At 33.9% G+C, this 24,260-nt stretch overlaps 1 protein-coding gene across 1 annotated transcript in view; it reads right to left on the bottom strand.

Annotated features, from left to right (window-relative positions):
* The window catches only part of LOC109053380 (ATP-binding cassette sub-family C member 8-like), a 57,260-nt gene extending 33,345 nt beyond the window's left edge, over positions 1-23,915 (bottom strand). Inside the window, 16 exon segments of the mRNA XM_042715683.1 lie at positions 20-136; positions 1,315-1,420; positions 3,041-3,186; positions 3,278-3,318; positions 8,802-8,859; positions 8,861-8,986; positions 9,201-9,335; positions 12,728-12,883; positions 12,971-13,135; positions 15,069-15,257; positions 16,450-16,692; positions 17,856-18,022; positions 18,612-18,733; positions 18,860-19,001; positions 20,495-20,657; positions 23,274-23,915. Of these exon segments, the coding sequence (XP_042571617.1) occupies positions 20-136; positions 1,315-1,420; positions 3,041-3,186; positions 3,278-3,318; positions 8,802-8,859; positions 8,861-8,986; positions 9,201-9,335; positions 12,728-12,883; positions 12,971-13,135; positions 15,069-15,257; positions 16,450-16,692; positions 17,856-18,022; positions 18,612-18,733; positions 18,860-19,001; positions 20,495-20,657; positions 23,274-23,297 (2,100 nt within the window). The 5' untranslated portion in view covers positions 23,298-23,915.
* Between the last annotated feature and the right edge of the window lie 345 nt (positions 23,916-24,260).

Below are 24,260 nucleotides of genomic sequence, written 5' to 3'. Positions count from 1 at the left end.
TAACCTGCATTAGTCTCACCTTGATGCAGATATCTTCATCCTCCACCGCCAGCGGCTCATCCTCCTGCTCGCTCTGAAGGGCGAAGCTGTTCCAGTCCTCTCTGACGGGCCGCTTACGGTTCACCACCTTCAGAGGCTTTATCAGAGGTGAGAAAAACAACATCAGCGTGAACAGCCTCTTTAACAGTGCTGACCAGTATTGTGATATTATGAACATAAATAATGCATAGTCACAGTCATGAATAAAAATATCTGTCTTTTTCATCATTCATAACACAACATGGAGATTACTATGGCTGGATTACTGAGAGTGTGGGAGCATAAGCCTTGAGGCCTATTCATTTCAAAATAATTCATTTCTGTGGGCCTATTCATACGTGTAAATGTATCCACAGCTTTTTATTTTTAATTTTTTCCTGGTGAGCAGATAAACTGAAACAAATTTCAGACCAGAGGTCAGACAATAACATGCCAAAAAAAAAAAAAGACACTCTTAATCCTTTAAAGAATTAAACTATTTTCAGATATGTAACTTTTTATTAATTGATTTATTTAAAAAATAGAAATTTCAGACAAAAGGACATGTTTTAATTAATGAATTTATCGAATAAATATTTTTTTTAAATTTACTTTAATAATTTATTAATTCATCCACATCAAGAATGAAACAAATTTCAGATAAAATGTCACATTTTGATTAATTAATCTAGGTATTTATTGAATAAATGAATGATTTAATTATTATTTATAATAAATATATTATTTTTTAATTTAATTATTTGTCTTATTCACATTAAGAATTACATTTCAGACAACAGGCACATTTTAGTCACATTTTAATTGAAGTATTTATTGAATTAATAAAATTTTTATTTATAATTAAAATATTTATTTATCTATTTATTTAAATAATGTACATGCTTTTTTACTTGAGTGTTTGTTTTAAATTGATTTATTCACATCAACTGCAGACACAAGGTCACTTTTTAATTTAAGTATTTATTGAATGAATAAAAAATGTATTTATTATGCAATTAATTATTTAATTAATACATAATTTACTTGATTATTTTTAATAATAATTTATCGGTTTATTATACACATCAAGATTTAAAAAAGGTTCCATTTCCATTTTTTTAAAAAAAAACTGAATAAATATATTCTTTTCAATAATTCAATAAAGTCATTTAAAAAAAACAACAAAATATTTATTTTTTCGCAAACTTTTTGGCTCATAATTTAACATTTCATCTGCTTTTTTTCTTCTTCATTCTTGATGTGAATAAGCATTTATGGTAAACTGACTTGACTTACCAGGGCTTGATACTTGTGATTGGTTGAATTGGGTATGACAGTCGCTCTGGGCTCCTGTTCACCTCCAATCTCATCACAGGAGAAAAACTCACTGAGCTTCTGAACACTGGCCAAAAGAAGACAATACAGTATGTCATGTCATATTCAACCATTACAACTGGATTTACTTCTTATATGCCAATCATTTGCTCAGATAAAAAGAAAAAAACTCAGTTTTGTGAGAACCTTCCTAGAAGATAAAAAAAAGGACAGAATTATGTAGTACTCCTATGTAACCGATAATATCACACACTGAGTTATGGTTTCATCACAGTATAGCTTTACTGACTGAAAATAAAATCATCTGCACTGCCTATTGCTCACCATTCAGTTCCAGCCTGAAATACTACCACAGCCCAACATGCAGGAAATAAATCCAGAGAGAAACAAGACTTGTCAGATGTCAGGCAGATGCATTTTATCCTCTAGTCTAGAGTGTACTGTTGCAAATAGATGATGTTGTAAAGCCACTGGAAACAGCTGATGCTATCAGGAAAAATGTTGATCACTAGCGGCCAGTAAATTTCCTTCATGTCATAAATTAAAAGCGGTGGCAGATGTGGTGTGTTTTCCAGGCAGCACTGATCTACGACCTGCTCATACACTAAAAATACAGCCTTCGCTCTCAAAATGTGTTTCACATGGTTGGGTTGATGAGACTGAACCCGAGGCACACAGACACACTTTTCTTTCTTCACAGGAGAGTCTATCAGCGATGAGAAGAGAAGAAGCGCACGGCTGATCTGACGTGATTTATCACACATGAGAAACACACAGGGCCGATTCATTATATCCATGGGTGGTTAATTAAAACCTGTATATCCTGAACCCGCATTTTTGGCTGTAAATCACCTTCAATTGCAGAGCGACTGCTATCGCACAAATTAAGCTGTAAATTGAACTATGTAATTGGTGCAGCAGAAGAAGTCTGGGATATAAAAAAGGAAAATATAAATAATAAGTTTAATGTTTAACCCTATAAAGCCTACTGTATGGTATTTGATAGACCTCTAAATTATCAACATGATCAAAACTTTGCTGAAATGCTGTTGCACACAATCTATACATTTTTTGTCATTTGATTGATAGTTCATACTTTTATCAAGTAAAAGCAATTTGGTATAATTGTAAAAATGTTTCAGTTTGTGGTTCATGTGTCTTTTTGCTGTGAAATCTTTACTGATTTCTATAGAGTAAACATAAGAAACTTTATTGTTAGTAATATTTCAAGATAAACACTTCTTGGACTGAAGCAACTTAGCTTTAATTGATCATCCATATATATATTTTTTTAGAAAAATCATGTTGAAATGTGAGTGTTACATATGATCATCAGGAAAAATGTATTTATATCTCTCAATTATCATTGTATTGCACTGCATTATATGTTTCCCCCCCGCAATAAAATCTACAGAGCTTTGATCATAAAACTAAGCATTTCATTTAATTTTATATTTATATTTTTATGTTATCAACAAACAAATATGACACTCAACAAAAATCTTTTTTTTAAAGATTTACTTTATTTTGTCTAAAAGTTCAAAAAGTTCCATCTGAAAAAAAAAAGACTACTATTATTGCATATGTCAAACTAAAAACGTAGTGTGCTGCTTTTAATTTCACTTGCATTTAATTCTTAATATTTCATTGAATGTATCTTATTCTGTATGAGTGATTTGTAACTGACCTGACCAGGGCTTTGACGGTGGAGCGGACGACACTGGACAGCAGGAAGAGAGGAGTGACCAGGATGTGAAAGAGCGAGAGGGAGGCGAAGGCCACCGCGGGGGACAGATCTGCATCGTCCGACAGATGAACATGAGCCACGAACGTCTGAAATAAACACATGTGAGCTGTTCATCTGCTACTATGCATTAATAGCTTCGATAACGAACAGATATCAGACTGAATGTTTTATACTTACAACGAGAACCGCTGCGATGGGAATTGCTGTGTTCATAAATACTGTGAAGACAATAAATAAATAAATAAATAAATAAATTAATTAATAATCTAAAACAATAGTATATACAGTGTGTAACAGTTTTTGGACTTTTGTGTTTGTTTTCATTTCATCCCTCATGTTCTTTCACCTAGTTTCTGTCTCCCCTTGATTGTGTCATTATGTTCAGGTGTTTCTTGTCAATTATCCTCATTTACGTTCCCCATATAAGTTGCATTCTGTTCAGTCTTTGGTGGTCCAGTCTCATCGATGTATACGTGTGTTTGCTACCTGCTTGTTATGGATTACCCCATGTGGATTATTAAAGACTGTTTATCGATCTTCTTCTTCGTGTGTTCACTCCTTCACCACACCATGGCACAGTGTTACATATGTCCACTATGTAGTAAAGACATATTGAGATGTAGTAGAGCTCATCTCCCATTCCTCCAGTGTCCAGGTGAGCAAGTAATTTCATTACAACCAGTGTATGAACACTGACAATGATGTACAGTACCAGTGTTATCAGCCCAGGCCCAAGGCCCAGCAGACACTCAGACACTCCTAAGCATGATGTATTTCGCCATTATCCTGGAAGCTCAGAGGACTACATGCGGACAAATACTTGTCCAAGTCTTAAAGCTCTTAGAACAGATTTCAATACTAAATTAAATGTAGAGAATTAATTTCCCTAGAGGGACAAAAAAATGTAGAGAATTAATTTCCCTAGAGGGACAAAAAAATAATAATTTTTTTTGAGTGTGTTGCTATTTGAGTGCGTATTCAAAACAAACAAAGAAACAAAAATATTGATGATGCCGTGACTGATCAAGTTACCTTCATAAAGCCGATGCACATCCGACGGATATGTATACAAAATATTGAGAAATCAAGTACCCTTAAAGGCACAATATGTAATTTTTCACAGCTAGAGTGCGTATTCAAAAAGCCATCGGAAGTGGACAATGCCACAATCGACCACTTACGCTCCTTCCGGTCATGCATATGTGGGGAACAAAAGCAGTGCTGTTTTATCATATTAGATACATTTGAAAGTTCTGTTATAATGCTACTCTGTCCGGTCGTCACCAGTCTATTAAAACACACAACATATTAAAGCGTCTTTGGTGTTTCCATGTTTTCTACAAAACAAAATCAAGGGGTTATGATGGAAATCGAGGGGTTATGACATCATTGGCAGGCGACACAATGACACTATGGACACGGTCTTTGCTTATTTCTCTGGATTTAAACATTCAGCAAAATATATAACACTGTTCTAGTGGTTTTTGGATATTTTAATAAAAAAATCTTACATATTGTGCCTTTAAGTGAAGAATTTACATTGAAAAATTTTAACTCAGAAATTGCTAGTAAATTGGAATTAAATGTGAAATTTAAGTGAGAAAAATCAAATGTTATATTATTATAATTACTACAATAACCTTTGCTTTATCTACAACATGGATTTATTTTTTTAAAATATGTACTGCATGATTTTGATCACTCATTTTGACATTTATGTCATATGTTCATATGATATGCATATGTATCATTTCCACCTTGTCACAAATTTTATTTTTGTAAATAATCTATTTAAAAAAATGAAAAATTAAGAAAAATAAACTGTCAAGAAAACATACCATTTTATGAAAAATGCTGATATTTATGGAAAATATAACATACTCTGCTAAATGAATAATTAAATACAAATATATACATTTTAAAAAGTAAATAAAAATAAGCACATTGAAGAGTAAATTAATACAAATAATTAAATAAATAAATCAATTAACTGGATAAGTAAATAAATAAAAAGAACTGTAAATAAATTATATAAATAAAGAAAACAAACTAAATGAAACACAACTTAATGATAAAATGGAAATAATTCTAGCAAATACAAAATATATTGCTAAACAAATCAAAAGTGCATACATCTAAAAAACAATATAAACATTTAAAAGTAAATATATACATTAAAAAGTAAAAAGACAAATATGTTAAAAAGTTAAGTAAATAAGTAAAAAAACGAACAGTTACTTTAAGTAAATAAATAAATTATATAAAATAAATAACTAAAGAGTAATAATAGTGAATCAATCAATCAATCAATCAATCAATCAATCAATCAAAATATTTGTGTATGTTCTGGACCAGCAGGAAAAAAATCCTTCTTTCTGAGCCTTGAAAACTCAATTTCTGGCTTCCAACCTACATAGTGAAAGAGCAATTCCATTAATGCACTTGCTCTTGTGAACAGCTTGAGCTGAAAGTGCCACAGTTGAGTGAATCCTACTTCAGGCAAAAACCACACATCCAAGAAGTTGCTGACTGCTGAAGGATGCTGGATCTGCAGAACTGATTTGCCAACTGGCTGCTGACATTACTGAATGAGTAGATACCTCAGTCTTTCTAATTAATGAGTAACGTCGGTCAAAAGTAAATCAGCAAATATCTGTTGAGACAATTGCTAGTAATTGTTGATAAATACTTGCTATTGGCATCTAAACTCTTTCATTACACTGAGGAATGGATCTGATTGTTTCTCACTATCGTTCTCACATATTTACACCTTCACGGTCCATTAAATGACGGCAAATGAGAATTGACTGCATTCATAACTCATGAATGTCTGTTCAGATTTTAATTAGTACCCTGTGGACCAGCTTAAGCCCCAACAATCCTTCAAAACTGATAACTACAAATCTCAGAGGTATTTCACTCCGATAATGCACGCTGATGGGCAAACACATTACTGAACCAGCATTTTTTGATTCAGAGCTGCCTACAATAATTGATTTTTTTTTTTTCCTTTAATGCTTCAGATTCACTTAATCATGTTTTTGACCTGAATCTTTCTGGAAATCACTTTTCAGTGTCTTCTTATATATATATATATATATATATATATATATATATATATATATATATATACACACACACCCACATACATACACACTAACGTTCAAACGTTAAAAGGATTCTTTTAAATTTTAGAAAAAAAACAAAATCTCTTAAGCTTATTGAGGCTGCATTTTTTTGTCAAAAATACAGTAAAAACAGTAAAAATTTTGAAATTGTATTACAATTTTAAACAACTATTTTCTATCTGAATATACTTTAAAATGTAATTTATTTCTGTAATCGAAGCTGAATTTTCTGCATCATTACTCCAGTCTTCAGTGTCACATGATCCTTCAGAAATCATTCTAATATTCTGATTTGATCCTCAATAAATATTATCCGGGATTATTTTAGAATATCTGAGATACTATTATAGTTTTTATTAGTATCTTAAAATAAAATTTTACTTGCATTTTTAATTTTAATTATATTTTTAGTAATTTTGTACACATACATACAGATAGATGTTTTTAATATTTTATTTCAAGTAGATCAAAGTTTATTTTATTTCAAGTATTTTTTATGGTATGGTGTTTTATGGTTTTAGTTTTTGTAAACTATATTAACTGTTATTTTCAATGTTAAAAACAGTTGTGCTGCTTAATATTAATAACACAATGTGTTTGAATTTTAAAGCCGCAACACGATGCGATGCTGCGCTGCGATTCTCGTCCGCTGTGCGACCCCCTTTAGAGTCTGGGTTGCGCATCTTGATTCAGTCAATCAGTTCACCATTCTTCAGGAAGCAGGTGGTCACTGCTGGCTATTATTAACCTTGAAAGCTCACTGTGTTATTGACTTAAAAGGTTTCAAAGGAATTGTTAAAATCAATATTTCTAAGAAGAAAATAAATGGGATTTTTTTTTCTATATTAACTGAAGCGTCCCTGATATTTAACCAGAAAATGTAGTAACTGATCACCATCTCTTGCTTCAGAGCAGATTTGCTGCTGAACAGTTTTTGCCATTGCCTCCAAACCAAACGACACTGAGCGGTACATTCAGAAGAAATGAGCTGCAGTCGTAGCTACTGACACGCTGTATTGCTCTGCTGTGAGCTGTATGTGCTGGAAGGACTGATGGCAGCCAGAAACACCATTAAACCTCAATTTCACTTGTGCTATCACAGTAATTCACACTGCTGCTGGTCTACAGTTTAATCACATTGATAGGACTTCCTCCTCAAACTGATTTTGCTTTCTGACAGGTTTTTTACCCATTCTTTTTAATCCAAATTCATTGATCCTCTGCAGAAAGCAGTGATTCAGACTGAATGATACATGAACCTGAAGTCTCTTTGCAGCACTGCATGTAGGATAGTCTCCTGCTGAGAAACACAGTCCTTCTCCAATATTGCTAATGTCGCAAAAATGCTGCGAAAAGAAACCAGAGAGAGACGAGGCTTTTGTGGTGTAACCTTGACTTAAATCAGAGCGCCTTTAGAGAGCGGCAGTGTCAAAGAGACACAAACAATGCACAGATGCAATTATTGGATGTTTAAAAAAAAAAAAAAAAAAAAAAAAAGATTGAGCCTGGCTCAGCCTTGAAGCATTTCCAAACCATTAATAATGATGTATTTTCTTTTCTTTTTTTTCCCCCCTGATAAACTGTTTTTGGCAAGAAACTGGTAATAAAATTAGGTTTATGCATATTATGTTTTGACTTCCCAGCAAGCAGGGCTGAAATGAGGCTGAGATATGAAAATTATCTCAGAGCAGCTGTCTGATGCTACCTGCTGAAAATTATTTGGAATATAAATCTATGATTTACTGAATGGGCTCTGTTATGTAGAAATTTTATTTATTAAAAATAAAGTAAAAAAAAATTATAAATATAAAAAATGATTTAATATTTATAATTCTTAAAAATATATGTGTGTGTGTTTAACAGACTTTACAAAAGCATTTAACAATTGTTAAATACATATACATGCATTCACACACCCTTTTATATTTTCAGAATTAACAAATGACAATATAAATAATATAAAGTATATATTATTAATGTATATAACACATACACGCAACATATATATATATATATATATATATATATATATATATATATATATATATATATATATATATAGCATTTAACAAAAATGTTAAATAATAAATAAAAACTATTTGTCTATATTTCGTTTACGTTTGATATTTTTACATTTTTATTTACAATTTACATTTTATTATTTATAAAATATTAAACATTCATTTTAATTATTTCTGAGGTCTCAATTTTACACTAAACATGGTAATTATCTAAAATAAAATGGCTACATTTGGTCCAACACTGTTTGTAGTGATGTCTGTAGGCAGTGATAACTCATAATACTGTGTGAATTTGGCCAGCTGGGAGATTCACATTTCATATTCTTGCCAAAATTGCTGCTGATACAATTGAGAGTGTGAGTGTTAAAACTGCACAGAGTTTTAACCAATATTTACTGAAAAATAGGTGTTGTTTTTGCTTTAATACTAAGAACCCTGTGACGTCTCAGTTATATTTATCACCTAACCCTTCTCTAACACTACCCTAACAAGCACGGTTGCTCTTTGTCTGTCTCACTATCATCTGAGGTAGCAGTGAAAGCGGAGTCTTACTGGATATAGAGGTGTAGAGGGCAAAGGTCTGCACCCCCCCCCCCCCCCCCGGCTGCTTGGCAGGCCTCTTTGCCCCGGGTCTCCTCCACGCTCGAGCAGAAGATGTGCTCCCAGGCATACAGCTTCAAGAGTTTGATACCCCGCAGCAATTCATTGGTCTTCTTCAGCCGCTCGCTGGAGTATTCCTGAGTGTCAACACATAAATTATACATTAGTAACAATGCAAATGGCTCCTAATACTGTATCTCCTGGGACTTATTTGAGGTCAATATTTGACAGGTTTATCATTTGGACTGCTCTGGCTTTCCTGCACAAATGTCATCTGTATTTGAACAAAAGCTGTATTTGCACAGTCACTTGACTGCAGGTTAAGACATCAAACAAAGTAAAGGAGCTCACCAGTGTGCTTTTCTGTGCATCTGATAACTTGGTCGCCACAAAGTACTGCACCGGAGCCAGGAGGGTGATGACCGTGGCCCCTATCAAGGCACTTATTCCCAGGAGGTAGTAAAGGAGGATGACTCCCACTATGATCTGAAACCAAGAGGAAATGATATCCTTTCATAATCAGTAGCAATTTTGTCACAGTAAGTGATAAAGATAATGTTTATGGCAAACTGCCTGATAGTTTTATGATCAGGGAAGCTTAGTGCGGGATTTTCATACTTTTTGATCCAAAGGATCTCCGCCTTCATAAATGATGATCCGCCTTCATAAAAAAAATATATATATATTGATAAATATATATATATAATATATATTATATATATTCAGATATATTTTTTTTTTTTTTTTTTTCATTTATAAAGACCCATGAATACAGTGTGCAGGCAAAATATTAACCATGCTATTATAAAGACAACATTATTATTATTATTTTTTTATTATTAAATACTTGCCTTTTATATTAGCATTGCACTAAACACAACATTTTTTTCCCCTCACAAATATAATTATCAAAATATCATGGCAGTTCTACAGAGGATAAAACTAAATAATATGCAGATTTAGTTTTAATGTATTTATTGTTAAAACAAAAAAAAACTAAAAACTAAAAAAAAAATGATAGCAATTAAATTATTAAAACAGTAATATTAAATACTGTAAATGTGTTAATTTGCAGAGTTTCATGTATATATATATATATATATATATATATACACATATATATATATATATACACATTTATATATAAATACATACATACTGTACATCATGCACTGAGCAACATTTCATGAATAATTTTAGATAATTTTTAATTCTAATAATTAAAACTTTTAATATTATCAAATATTATCATTCTGTAAATGTGTTCAATTGTTGAGTTAAACATTTAATTAATAAAGTTTAACATATTTCATTATATAATTAAATGATAAATAAAAAAAACTTAAAAATGACTTACTACTAAAATCTATATAAATAATAAAATAAAGAATAACAATAATTAAATATTATTAAATATAGTAAAATAAATGTATAGTTAACTATTTATTATATAAATAATATTTATATAATATAGAAATATTATTATATATAATAGTTAAAACTTTATATTATCATGTATTGTCATTCTGTAGATGTGTTAAACACCTATTTATTTAAAGTACTATGAAAAATTAACAAAATATATGAATATGAATATCAGACAATAGTATTATAAGGTAGTATTATAATGAAGAAGTTATAATGGAGCATATGATTCATTATTAAATATGCAGTGAGTGAAAAAAAAAAAATGTTGTTCACTGAAAATAAAGAAGGAGCCTTAGGGAACTAATCAAGATGTGCACAAAGGCAGCCATGAGTAACCCCGAGAGCAAAGTACGTTCCATACAAAATGCACAGGGACTTCAACTTCCTAGTCAGTCTTGTATTTTGATTTTTTTTTTATGTGAAATGTATATGTTTTTTATTGTGTGTGATTTTTTTTTTATATGCTATTATCTCTTATTCTTGGATCTATGGTTATTTTTATTTAGTGATTTTATTTTTTTTTTTTTAGTCAACTGTTGAATTTTTCACCCTGCCATCAATGAATGCATTTTTATTTAAATGAGAACACTTATGTCCTCGTCATTCAAGAGCCCAGCTGACAAAGAAGCAGATTTCCACAAGTGACACTCTATTTTACATAAGATGAGGCTTTCAAGGACAAAAATATAGACTGTTATATACAGACTAAAAATAGATATTAAAGGAGTTTATGTGATTTTTCATTGTCTATTGTCTAACCTCAGGAGAAACACGTTCATAGCAGAAGGAGTGTGAAGAATACTGAGTGTCTTTGCAACATTTGTACATTTTGTACTGTAGCGAAATCATGTCATGCCAATCAAAGATAAGAGTCAGTGGGTTGAGAAATTACATTAAAACTTTTTTACTGGTAATGCATTGACAGGGGGAAGTTGTGGCCTAATGGTTAGAGAGTTGGACTTGCAATCCAAAGGTTGCGAGTTCGAGTCTTGAGCCGGCAGGGGTTGTACCACGACTGAGGTGCCCTTGAGCAAGGCACCGAACCCCCAACTACTCCCCGGGTGCCGCAGCATAAATGGCTGCCCACTGCTCCGGGGTGTGTGGGGTGTGTCCGGGTGTGTGTTCATGGTGTGTGTGTGTTCACTGCTGTGTGTGTGCACTTTGGATGGGTTAAAAGCAGAGCACGAATTCTGAGTATGGATCACCATACTTGGCTGTATGTTACATCATTTTCACTATTTTCACTTTCATATTTGATAGTATTTATATCTGCATTGAAATTCTGTGTTTGCATTCCCTGTTTTTATAATAAAGATATAGTTTGGGGTTAGTAAATTCTTGTATAAATTTACTAATTACTAGTTACGAGTGTCATCTACACAAATTTCAAACCCAATAATTACACAAAAGGCTTATTTTTATTTATTTATTTTCATTTTCTTCTTCAAAACTCAAAACTGAACGTGTTTTTCTAAGGAAAAATTAAAAGATTCATATTTTATGTACTGACAGCCCTAATATAATATTAAACGGATAAATGACAAGACCATTATAAAATAAAGCAAAGCAAAAAATATAAAGAAAAGAAAGCTATAAACAAAGCAGGACAAAAGGCAAAGCAAAACAAACTAAAAAAAAAAAAGGAAAGCAAAACTCACAAAAAACTAGAACAACACAAAAGCAAGGCAAAGCAAAAAAAAAAAAAAAAAAAAAAAAAAAAAAAAGAGAGAGAGAGGAGAGAGAACCAGACAAAACAAAAGAAACCACAAATGAGAGAGAGAGACCACACCAGACAAAGCAAAACAAATGACAACAAAGCAAAAAACAAAACAAAAAACAAACAAAGTAAAACAAAAATTAAACAAATCAAAATCAAAGCAAACAAAAATTAAACAAAACAAAATCAAAGCAAACAAAGCAAAGCAAAATAAACAAAGAAACAGAGAGCAAAGCAAAACAAACACTATAACCTAAAGTGTCTATATGTAACCTAATGTTGTCTCTAATCCAGACTACATTACATACATTAACCAATTTTGCTACAGTGTTGGAATGTAACTGGATTTCCAGTGCAAATTCTGGGATCTGTAGAATCTCTGATAGAAATAAAAAGAGGAGGATGATTATTATGCATCTTATTTTATTAAGGGAGGAGTAATAATATCTAAAATAGTCAAGTTAAGATCAGCTCTTAATTCAGAATTACTTTGACTCTTGCTAGGACTGGACATGTTGGACTTGAAAGCAACATCTCTTCCTATGTGGGTCAAGTACAGATAACATCCCAGATGAAAACCCATGTGATGGAACATCCATTTAAAAACTGCTTCTCTGAGGCAAATACGGCAATGCGGTTGAAACATTTGACTCAAGGCCCATTCACAGACTAACACCATTATTCCCCAATGCATTGAACTCTATAGAGAAAGGAACCTTGTGAAAGGCATTACCTGAACTGGCATTGCGAACAGGTTGGGACACAGGAAGAAGAACCACATCAGCTGGTTGGTGTCTATGGCAACGAGGTTGCAGATCTGCCCCACTGTCATTCCCCCCATGGACATGTTGGAGGTGCAGAGACGCATTATTTTATTGAAGATCTTTGTCTGGAAGTGAATCCGAATATATCATATTATTTGAAGGGATTTGTCGATCAAAAGTTGTGCAGTCATTGAAGTCTCCGCGGCGCTGACCTGAATGGCTCCTCTCAGGTTGATTCCGGTCTCGATGGCAACATAGTAGGAGGCCTGGAGGAAAGTCCTCTGGAGGAGCAGAGCGAAGAACAGCAGAACGGCGAGGACGTAAGCATTAGCAAGAAACTCCTGGGAGGAGATGAAGTAGATTCCAAGATGCTTCACCTGAAACACACCAAACCATTTAGCATTAGCCATGACTGTCCTCTATAAAGCTAGCTAGCTAATGCTACTAGTACTACGGCACTATCCTGTCACCAATCAGCCATTTTCCTCTAAAGAGAAAGCACAGGACACTATTTATAATTCTATTATACAGCTAGCTCATGTAATTAAAGATTAGTGCAGCAACAAATGAGTCAATTAAACCAAAGAAAAAGAACCACCACTAAAAGAACACTAAGTCTCTTCGCTGCATTTTCAACTTATTCTTAATTAAAGGAAAATTAATCTCTACTGTATAAATGTGCAAAATGAAGCTATAACATAAACTCATTAAGTTTATGTATGCCTTTGGCAAGTGAATACAATTTCTGAAATTAAATATAAATCTCAGAGAACTGCTACCCTGCACAACACATAAACTTGTTTTCTCTATTAGAAAATGGCATAATTATAAATGAATTATGACACTCGGTTATTACTTCAAGCAGATTTGTGTCCCTTCAAAGTTTTATTTAAAATGTTATTCAAAGTTTTAGAAATCACCCATTAATATGGCTAAATTTGGTTTGTCCAATCAAGTCACACTTTCTGCCGATCATTATCTACTCATCAATGTTTTTAAAGATAAAATACTATATACTACAGTTAAAATAAATGACTATTAAATAAATAAAGAAATAAGTAAATAATACTGTTACCAAACTAAACAATATTTAATAAATTGCATAAAACTCTAAACTTTATTTATAATAATTCTACATTAATAACACATAAAAAAAACATTAGCTAACTTTCCTCTAGAGCAAGAGCTACAGCTGATGGCCCTCTCAAAAATAAAAACAAACAAACAAACAAATAAATGTTAGAAAAATAAATCATATGTTTATTCACATATCATCACATATTTATAATAATATATAATATATATATATATATATATATATATATATATATATATATATATATATTATATATACAATTAATAAATTGTATAAAACTGTATACATATTTTAAATAATTTGTAATTAATAACACATACAAAATAAATAAATAAAAAAAAAACATTGGATAACTTTCCCTTAGAGCAAGGACTACAGCTGATGCCCCTCTCAAAAAAGAAAGAAAAAAAAAAAAAAAAAAAAAAAAAAAAAAAAATATATATATATATATATATATATATATATATATATATATACATATAAACAATTATTTATATATATATATATATATATATACATATAAACAATTAAATTAATAACACATAAACATCGGATAACTTTCCCCTAGAGCAAGGACTACAGCTGATGCCCCTCTAAAAATAAATAAATAAATAAATTAGTTAATTTATTTATTTATTTATTTATTTATTTATTTATTTATTAATTTTACCAAAATAAATTATATTTAATAAATTGCATATAACTGTACACATATTTATAATCAAAAATTAATAACATAAAAACATGGGATAACTTCTCTTCTAGAGCGAAGGCTACATAAATAAATAGGACCATTTATTTCTATGTGTATTGTTCATTCATCTTATATCAGAGTTATGCCATCACTAACTCCATGTAGTGAAGTGAATTACATCATACAAAAACATCCAAACAGGCCAACAGCCGACATCCGAGAGTCAGACAGTATGCTGTTAAACTTTTTAATAATTGATGACAGCAGCATGACGACAGACCGCTTTGTAACACAAGATGAAAATGTTACATGAAAAGACACAGCCATGGTCACCGGTTTCTAATTTTACCTTCAAAATACCGAAGAGAACAAACGTGCTTGTTCTTGACAACAACACAAATACTGAATTTAAGAATTTCATTTCAGTGTCTTCTACTTTTGGACCAACCAACATTCTGCCCTTATTCTTGGTTGTTTTACATGTGGCTCAGATCTGTGCAAAAGACAGAAATGTTCTTACTGGTGGCTGAATGGTGTGGTTCTCTTTACTGAGATGGTGCACGATGCCTGAGATGCAGAGCGGCCCGGCAAAGCCAAGCAGGTCTGCCATGAAACGGTAGGTGATGCTGAGAAACAGAGGTCTTCCAAAGGCCTGTCGCAGAGCCGTCCAGATCCACTTGGGCCCTTGCAGCTGAGTGTCTTGAGGCCTCTGAATAAGTAGCAGAAAATTAAGACAGATATGAATATAACCAAGATTTGTTTTGAATGCATCTAAATTAGTCACCGTGCTACAAAGGAGGGAGTCATAATATCTCTATTTAAACTTGCTGTACACTGTCTACAGCCAGGCAGCTTCTTACACAACTAGATTAGATTCCAGGATTTGGTTTAGCATTTTTTTCAACCTGTTTTACCCCTATATTACTGCATTTCTGACATTAAGTGAAGACCAAATGTATGGCAGGGATTTATTTTTATCATTTGGGAATTGATTAGATAGTAAAAAATGGCCATTGCACACCAGAATAGATCCGGATGTGATGCTAATCATGAACTATATTGCACTAGAGGATGGAATCAATCATATGCAGCATTTTTTCATGGAGTTCATCACACAAGACGTAACGGATGTCACACTACACTCGTGCCGCACGTTATGAACTCTCACAATATATCCGTTTACCTGGAGTTGAGCGCACAAACACGTAACTGCACACGTCACACGCGCTTTACTCCCATGAGCACAGAGATGCAGAAGTCCTTCACCCCACTGAGGGTCAAAAGGTCACTGCGTTCAAAATGCAAAAGGAACATCTTCTGTTTTTCAGTGCTTTGAAGACGCTTACGCTCTAGACATGAAATGTAAGTGGTATTCCACATATGCCTTTCTGCGATTTGTGACGTACGTGACTTTTCACTTCATCATCAAAGAGAGAGCTAGCATCTCCAAATCCACAGAGAACAGATTAGCAGATATTGTTTTTGTGTGTGTGACATCAATTAAAAAGACACCTGTGAGCTTTGGAGGGAGTTTGACTATTTATGAAATACTATACTGTACTGCTATACTATACTGTATTATTGCAGTAATAGAGTGCAGCAGGATGCCATATGTCTGTAGCCGCATTTCTAGCTGTGTTTATAATTGCACTTAGTTACAGTAGTTGCAAACGATTCCAACTCAAACTTTCAGGGAGTGTAGTTTGTTTATAATCTACATTTAGCTTTTTACTTCTGCTGTTTGTATTTAGGCTTCAAAGTCCTCTTTTACTCATTGTTTGGTGTCACATCCTAGCATTGAGAGAGAAAATAAGGGACTTTGCCTAAAAATAGTATTAGTAAAGGTAAAATTAAAATAAATAATAAAAAAAACCCTAATATGATGGATTGTTAAAACATACCTTCTGGGCTTCAAAGGCCTCGCGGAGCTTCAGGTAGTTAGTTAGAGCTCTCATAGCGATTGGGAGCTTGCCAATGACCTTCAGATCGATGGGGCGTCTGTGTGCTGCAGTGATGAAGGTGTTCATCCACCAGTATGTGCTTTTAGACAGCAGGTTCACAAAGGGCTGCAGGAATCGAACCCCCAGGTCCTGTAAATCCTCTGGGGGCTTCACTTCAGTGGGGTTTGCAAAACACATATATCGCTGCAGAAAAAAAAAAAAAAAAACGGGGGAAAAAAAAACTGTCAAAATTCTTCCAATTGTACATGAAAGAAAAAGCAGTGTTTCCAATCTCATCTTTGAAGAACAGAATTTAAAAACAGTGATTTTCCTCTCATAAATTTTACAACGTAAAATAGACTGATGATAAAAATGCCAACTTCAAACTATTTCTGGACTGTGAAACTTAATAGCTTCAGGCATTATATAAATATTCTATAAAAATGAAAGAGTTAAGACTAATTATTCTAGGTTGCTTCATATCTACCTAGTTACAGAATATTGCAAATAAACAATGTTTCAAAGCAAAATGAACTATTTGAAAATATTAACATTACAATTTTATATTTTATTAATAACATTATATTATTATTATTATTATTCATACTATAATGAAAACTGAAAATATATACATATTTTTAAATCGCATACAGAGACTAATTTTTTTTTTTTTAAATATCTGTAAAAAAAAAAAACATGCATATGCAAACGAACCCAAGTGCAAAGTGATGAATCCAATTGCAGAGTTTTAATTAATGTCTCTTTTTCTTTTTAACAACTGGCCTGTGAGAGCTCAAAATTAATTACATTATTACAGAGATATTGCACACAAACATCCTCTGGTGGAACATGTAAATCATTTTACTTCAATTCATAAAATCACAACGCAGCTCTCTGCACCATAACACTGTAGTTATTATGAGATGCACTGCTATAAATGAAACGAGTCATATTTTCGTCCATACAACCTCAGTCTAATGGCTTCAGAAATAGTTCACAAATTGCAGTGACCACATTTTTGGTGCTTTTAGTCATTTTTGGAGCTCAGCAGTACCCATTACCATTTGCTTTCATTGCATGGAAAAGAGCAGCTTGGACACTCTACTAAATATCTCCTTTTTTGTTTCACAGAGGAAAAAAGACATAAGGATTTGGAATGATGAGGGAGAGAAAATAGTCTGTATTCCGACAGATAAAACCTGAATTTCCTGCAGTCTGCTAGCAAACGTGATCAGACTTTTGTATTATCTGAGACTGCACTGTATAGCATGAAAATCACAGCTTGAGGCCAAAGAATAAGAGAAATAAAAAAGGATAATGGAGAACCAGTGGTCAGGAATACAAATCACAGACACACAATCATTTACCCTCGTCAGGATGACATTGATCTCCACGGCCAACAGCAAGCCATATAGCAGTGTCAGTAAGCCTGTGATCCCGAACCGCAGCTGTCTCAGTCCGATGCCGTGCTCCGTGTACTTGACAAACTTGATTGTTTTAGAGACAAATGCCAGAACCCAGTAAATGAGCAAAGCTGTGAAAGAAACATAAATACAATGATAAATAACATCACATCTTCACACATTCGAAATGAAGGCATCCGTCTCTGCTGGTTTTGCACAGCAGGTGAACCTTTGAAATGGCTTCTCACTCCAGATGTTAAGAGACAGGAGCAGAAATATGGTTAGTGTATCTTTAAAATGGTCTGCCATCCAAATACTGCTGCCGAGGAATGTGTGATTAGCGGACTGTGACTTCAATCTCTAGTCTAGACAATGTTCAGATGATCTGAAGTCATTGTAACAAACAATTTTATTCTGGAAATGAAACGATAGTTGGGAAATAGCATTGCACCATCAAGGGCCATTAGTCTGTAGCACTGCAATACAGTCGTTTTTTAGAAATATGGGATCTGTGCAAATGTAGCTGGAGCAGTTCAATTATTCTTTCACAAGAGGCATACTTATTATTAAAATTTCTGCAATTCCCATATTACAGTTAATGATGCTTTACATCACTCTTTTAAAAGTGATTTGCATTATGAATTAAATATGCACATCACATACAAATAACAGAAAACTCAGTCCTTAATAAGCGAAAAACACTTTGAGGCTGACACGCACTCATCAGTAGTTTGGGGAAGTTGGAGGTCTCTATGTTGTGGTAGAAGATGATTGATGTAATGGCAGCCATGAAGGCCAAACATGATGGCATATAGAGGTGCAGGTGGACCGACTGATTAAACCTGAAAGAGAGAAAGAGAGAGAGAGAAACAATATTAGACATGGATCAACACTTCAAGTTCCAAATAAAAACAAACAAACAGATTCCCACAGACAGACGGTCAGATAAATCGATACATAAATCTCACCCGTCGGACACGATGCCCTCGGCTATTTCACAGACGATGATGAAGAGCAGGATGAAGGTGAGGATCCAGCGGAGGTTGTGTCCGGGGAAGTGCAGCCAAGTGCTGTGATGGATGTGCACCTTGGAGCTCTGACTCCCCCAACCTACAGAACAATGATTAAAAATCTGTACAGAGCTTACACCAACATACAGCATTTCTCTCTGAGAAGAAGTGATGTTTGCTATCCTTGAGGAACAAATAGTTTGTCCATATATCATCATCCCTAATAAAAAACATCACATATACACATTTGGCGGGAGCTTTCAATTGTAACTTATTGTATTGGCTAACATACCATGTTTCAATGGGAAAAGTGTCTCAAAATAAATGTCCTTTACAGGTTGTTGCAATTACCCTGGGACAGATTTTGCCCTTGATATCCAGAAAAAAAAGGATATTAGCTAGTAGGGATAACTGTAGGCTGAAGCAAAAGGTGTTCCCGAAAGATTAGGGCAATAAAAAAGGGTAGGGGGCGTGGATAAAGGTCTTTCTGTTTGGTTAAGGTTAGGGGTTAGTTTCGGTTGCAGCATTCACCTTTTGCCACGCCCATTACTCCGACCTGTGGCACCCCTCTCGATATTAGTGATATGAGGATACTGATTCAAACAACATGTATTGCATATTATAACCAATTTAGGCATTTTTGGGTGGAATATAATGGATAAAATGTCCATTTGAGATGGAAATTGGGAATAAGATGGATTTTTTTTTTTTTTTTTAATAAATTATTCTATGCAATGATATATATATATATATATATATATATATATATATATATATATATATATATTCATTCATAGCAGGACGGAAAATAATAAAATAATAAAAAATCTGTACACAGAAATAAAACAAAAAAGAACCTAATGAATCAGTAGCAATTCCGAATCATTTGGAAAATGAATAAAAGAAAGTATGGGAGTAGGTGGCAGGTGAGTTCACTCTGGCATTAGTGGGATTGTTTACCGTTGCTCTGACTCTTCTGGTATGGCTAATCAAGCGGCGTCCTTTCTGTAACTCGACTCTCTGACAGTATGATGGCTTCAGCTGTACAATCCAACACTAAGGTCACATTGGTTTGTCTAAAATAAAAATGTTACCCACAGTGGCTAGACAAACTCTGTCCTGGTCTCTCCATGTGCTTCGCCAAACTAAATGACTACTTGAGCACAGATCTATTATGCAATGTTTATCTGCGTAATAAATGAGCCAAATGTTCAAAAAAGAATTTCAAGGAGCTCATTAATCATTTCCTGTCTCTGATACTTTCACATATAAATCACCACTCTAAATGGTGCGATACACCTTTAAAAGTATATAAAAACCTGCCTATCTATCTATCTATCTATCTATCTATCTATCTATCTATCTATCTATCTATCTATCTATCTATCTATCTATCTATCTATCTATCTATCTATCTATCTATCCAACTGTCTGTCTATCAACTCGTCTATCTATTTGCCTGTCTGTCTATTTATCCGTGTCTATCTTATTTAAACTTACAGTATATAGTAAAGTCAAAGAGTGTTCAGTCACTCCAGCACCTAGTATTGTGACACAAGCATGCACTAGTTCTCACCTGTCTTTGACACTCACCGATGAAGAGGATAGGAAAAGTGATGAAGAGCAGGAAAACGTGTGGCACCACTGTGAGGGCGTCCAGGAAGCAGCCGTTGTTGAGGACACCAGCATCCACGTTGTACGCGGCCGAGTTGTTGTCATTGCCACAGAATGCCAAGGACATGGTGGTATCGGGTCTCTGAGGTGATCCAGCAGAAGAAAGACCAAAACAGGAGGAAACAGAGGACAAGAAAGGGGTAAAAATCTAAAAGAGATCCTCTCAGAGCATAATCTGTCCACAGAGGAGCCGTTACATCCTTGCTGTAGGTGGAGGATATCAGCTGAAGTGAATCACTGCACAGGTAGAACACAATAGCAGCTCTGCTTCTCCATGGGATGTGCACATCTGAACAGCTTCTCTCCGACAGGGGGACGCCTGCATCGGATTCCACTGGCAAAGCTATAGCTCACGGGCATGCTTTTAATAACCATTGCAGCTTAATGCCATCAAAAAGCAAAAAGCATCTCCGTTCAAGTGCAAACACACGGACACATGCTCGCAATGCAACGTGCCTGTGCTCCGGTGATCAAGAGCTCAGAGTTGACCTTGTGGGAAGATAGCTGTATGGCGGAGTGTGTGATGAGGGGAGAGAGAAGGAGGGAGAGAGAGACAGCATGATGGAAGACAGAGAGTGAGAAGAGGGAGGGAGGGGGGAGATAGCAGGAGAGGAGAGAATTGCGTGGCGGGTGGTATTGAAAAACCAGCAAGCACGTCACAGTGTGGTACATGCCTGGCATGAGACATCAAACATATTCATGAGCAGTGACTTGTTCAGATGCTGATAATCATGAAACAAAAGAAAAGAAAACAAAACAAAAACAGATACAGATAACAAAATAAATACAAAACTACATGTAAAAAATATATATAACAAAAAATAAAAAATACGAAAGCAGAAAGAAAACAAAACAGAAAAATAAAACAATTGAATTAACAAAAACAAACTGAAAAAATGAAAACAAATATAAAAACAGAAGAAAACACAAAAAACCCCGGAAGAAAACAAAATAAAAACAATACAAAGCAAATAAAAATTAAAATGAAAAAAAAAAAAAAAAAAAAAAAAAAAAAACAAACAAAAAAAAAACAGAAAAAGAAAACACATACAAAACAAATGAAAATAAAACAAAAAAGAAAACAAACAAAAATAAATAAATAAAACATGAAAACAAACAAATAAAAACAAATTAAAAAAAACAATAAAACCAACAAAACAAACAATTTAAGGAAAGACTGGTGGAAAAAAAAACAGGAGAGCAAACAAAACAAAAGATGAAAAAAAAAACAAGAACAGATTGTTTTTGTGTTCTGAGTTCAATTTATATTGGATCGGACTATCAGACCATCACTAGTGCAATTCACGCACATGTGGTGTTCTATTTTAAAGTGGATGCTAATTAAAAAATGTAAGGCTATGTCAGAATTTCTGTGTCAACCAAAGTGTGCAGTTTGAAAAATTACACCTTTCTGTGTCTAGACAGTCTACCTGACCCGTGCTGATACTAGATCTAGAGTGTATGGACTGCGATCCATCCTTATTCTGTCCAAAACTACAACAACCACCTAGAAATACTACAATAAGCTTTTTCACTCAAAGGTGTTAAGGAAGCTATTGTGGTGTGTTACTAATGCGCTATTTCAGAAAGGCTAAGTGTGAATTCACTCTCCTGCCTTCCAGAAGAAACATGCACACAAGCACGTCAAAGTCCATTAAAAGAGAATGAAACAAGATAAGCATCTGCAACCAGATTGGATGCTCTAGGAGCAGCAGATGCAGCAGAGCAACACTGACATTTTATCATACTGTAATTCAGTTCCCCTCAAAAAGCATTTCTCGATGATTAAATGAGTAGCATGACCCTATAATCTGCACTACATGGCAGGTCAAATCAAAATAGGACCTAGAGGTATATTATTTCAGTCAATATGTAATGAATTCTATATGTATTGTAGTTCCTGACAAGTGTCCTTTAATAATCACCTAGACTGAAGATCTTTTAATGTTATAGAGAGACTCCCTGTAACTGTTTAACACTGTACATTATTTAACTTAATATAAAAAAAGACTGTTAATACACACCGAGAGAAAGAGAGAAAGAAAGAAATCAACATAAATTACATTAAATTATTCCTATTTTATGCAATTATTTCTTTAAATTAAAAACGGCATTCAATTTAATAATAATAATAAAAATTCTAAAGTCTAAATAATACTGTAACCTAAAAAGAGCAAAGATTAAGGCCAATCACATTAACAGACATTGGTACAGATGAGACATCCATGTGCATTTGCAAAAAAAAAAAAAAAACAACAACAAAAAATATAATTCTCTTTGTAGAGCTCTCACACACGCACACCATAGGCTAGCACAACAAAAGAGAAATTGTTTTTGTGAAAAGCTGGCTGTAGTACATCGATTTCTTTTATCTTTTGGGCTTCACCCCATTGAAACGGAGGATCCAATCCACAACAACCGCGCACGCGCAACAGCTCTGTTCACTGGCAGCTGCTGAATTCTATCGCAACTCGTCACAACCCTTCTTTTGATGTAGCTGCGAGTGATGTATTTGGGGAAGAAAAAAAAGTGTATATGGTTTTCCTAACAACTTCCTTACAGGAAAATAGAGTCGAAAAGCAAAAAACAGCATAAATATACAGAATAAAATACATCACGAAGGCATACGTAAAACTCTACTGTCATAAAAATGTCTATTGGCAGCCACTTTACTATTAGTCAAAAAGAATTAGCATACCGGTCTGTAGCGCGTGATAATCATCCTGAAATTCCAGTTGTTCCCAAAACTGTGACCTCATAAGATGATTTTCAATCCAGTCCAGAGACCGTGCCGTTCAAAATAAGCGCCTAACTCACACGGGAACAGGTTAAGAATAAAACAAAACTGACTTCTGTGCCTTTGCCATCGGGTCCGAGTTTCTCATCGAAGGAACTAACCAAGGTGCTGAAAAGAGGCGCTACAGAATCCGACAGTTTCAAATTCCCAAACATCGATCTGAAAGTTGGTCGAGGAATCCAGTTCATCCAGTTGTCACGTACACACGCGCGACAAGAGCGATCAATCACTGATGCAACAGAACAACGCGACTACGGCCAATCAATCACACAAGAGAAGAATACCGCAACCGATATGGCAGCAATTAATTTTAGTGTCCAGCTGCGTTTAATGATAAAACGAGTGCATGAGATTATAATGCAGTTTCCAATAAACGTAATCACTTTTGTTGAAATACATTATGTCGAGGTTGGGATTAAGAGGACCTAAAATACTGCCTTCCTGCATGAAAGTGACCCACTAATCATTCGCTACGCGGATATGGGTCAAATTCGGCAGGTGCTGAAGATATTGCCAGAGAAAACTAGCCAATCAGACCGTCGGCCGAGGATATCGTCATCACAGCACAACATACCGCCTCCTTAGGGCTCACAACAAAGAGCTCAGTTGATATGCTATATCAGAAATCATGCAAACATAAAACAAAAACAGCTTATTGTTAATGCATGTGCGTTGCATTGCAAACAACAACAAAAGTGTGGCCTAAGTAAATTATGTATTTGTAAATCACAGATGCTTGATTTATAATCATGTGAATAATTGCATTTGCTTTATAAGTGATACCCACCAATTATCTGAAAATTGCTACGAAGAAATGTCACGTCTAAAAATAAATGTAATAAAAGTGACAGAAATATGCAAATAAGATTAGCCTGATAAACATCCTAA

The sequence above is a fragment of the Cyprinus carpio genome, chromosome A25, assembly GCF_018340385.1.
Source record: "Cyprinus carpio isolate SPL01 chromosome A25, ASM1834038v1, whole genome shotgun sequence".
Taxonomy (NCBI): Eukaryota; Metazoa; Chordata; class Actinopteri; order Cypriniformes; family Cyprinidae; genus Cyprinus; species Cyprinus carpio.
Note: the sequence above shows the minus strand (reverse complement) of the source record. Positions and strands in the feature narration are given on the sequence as shown.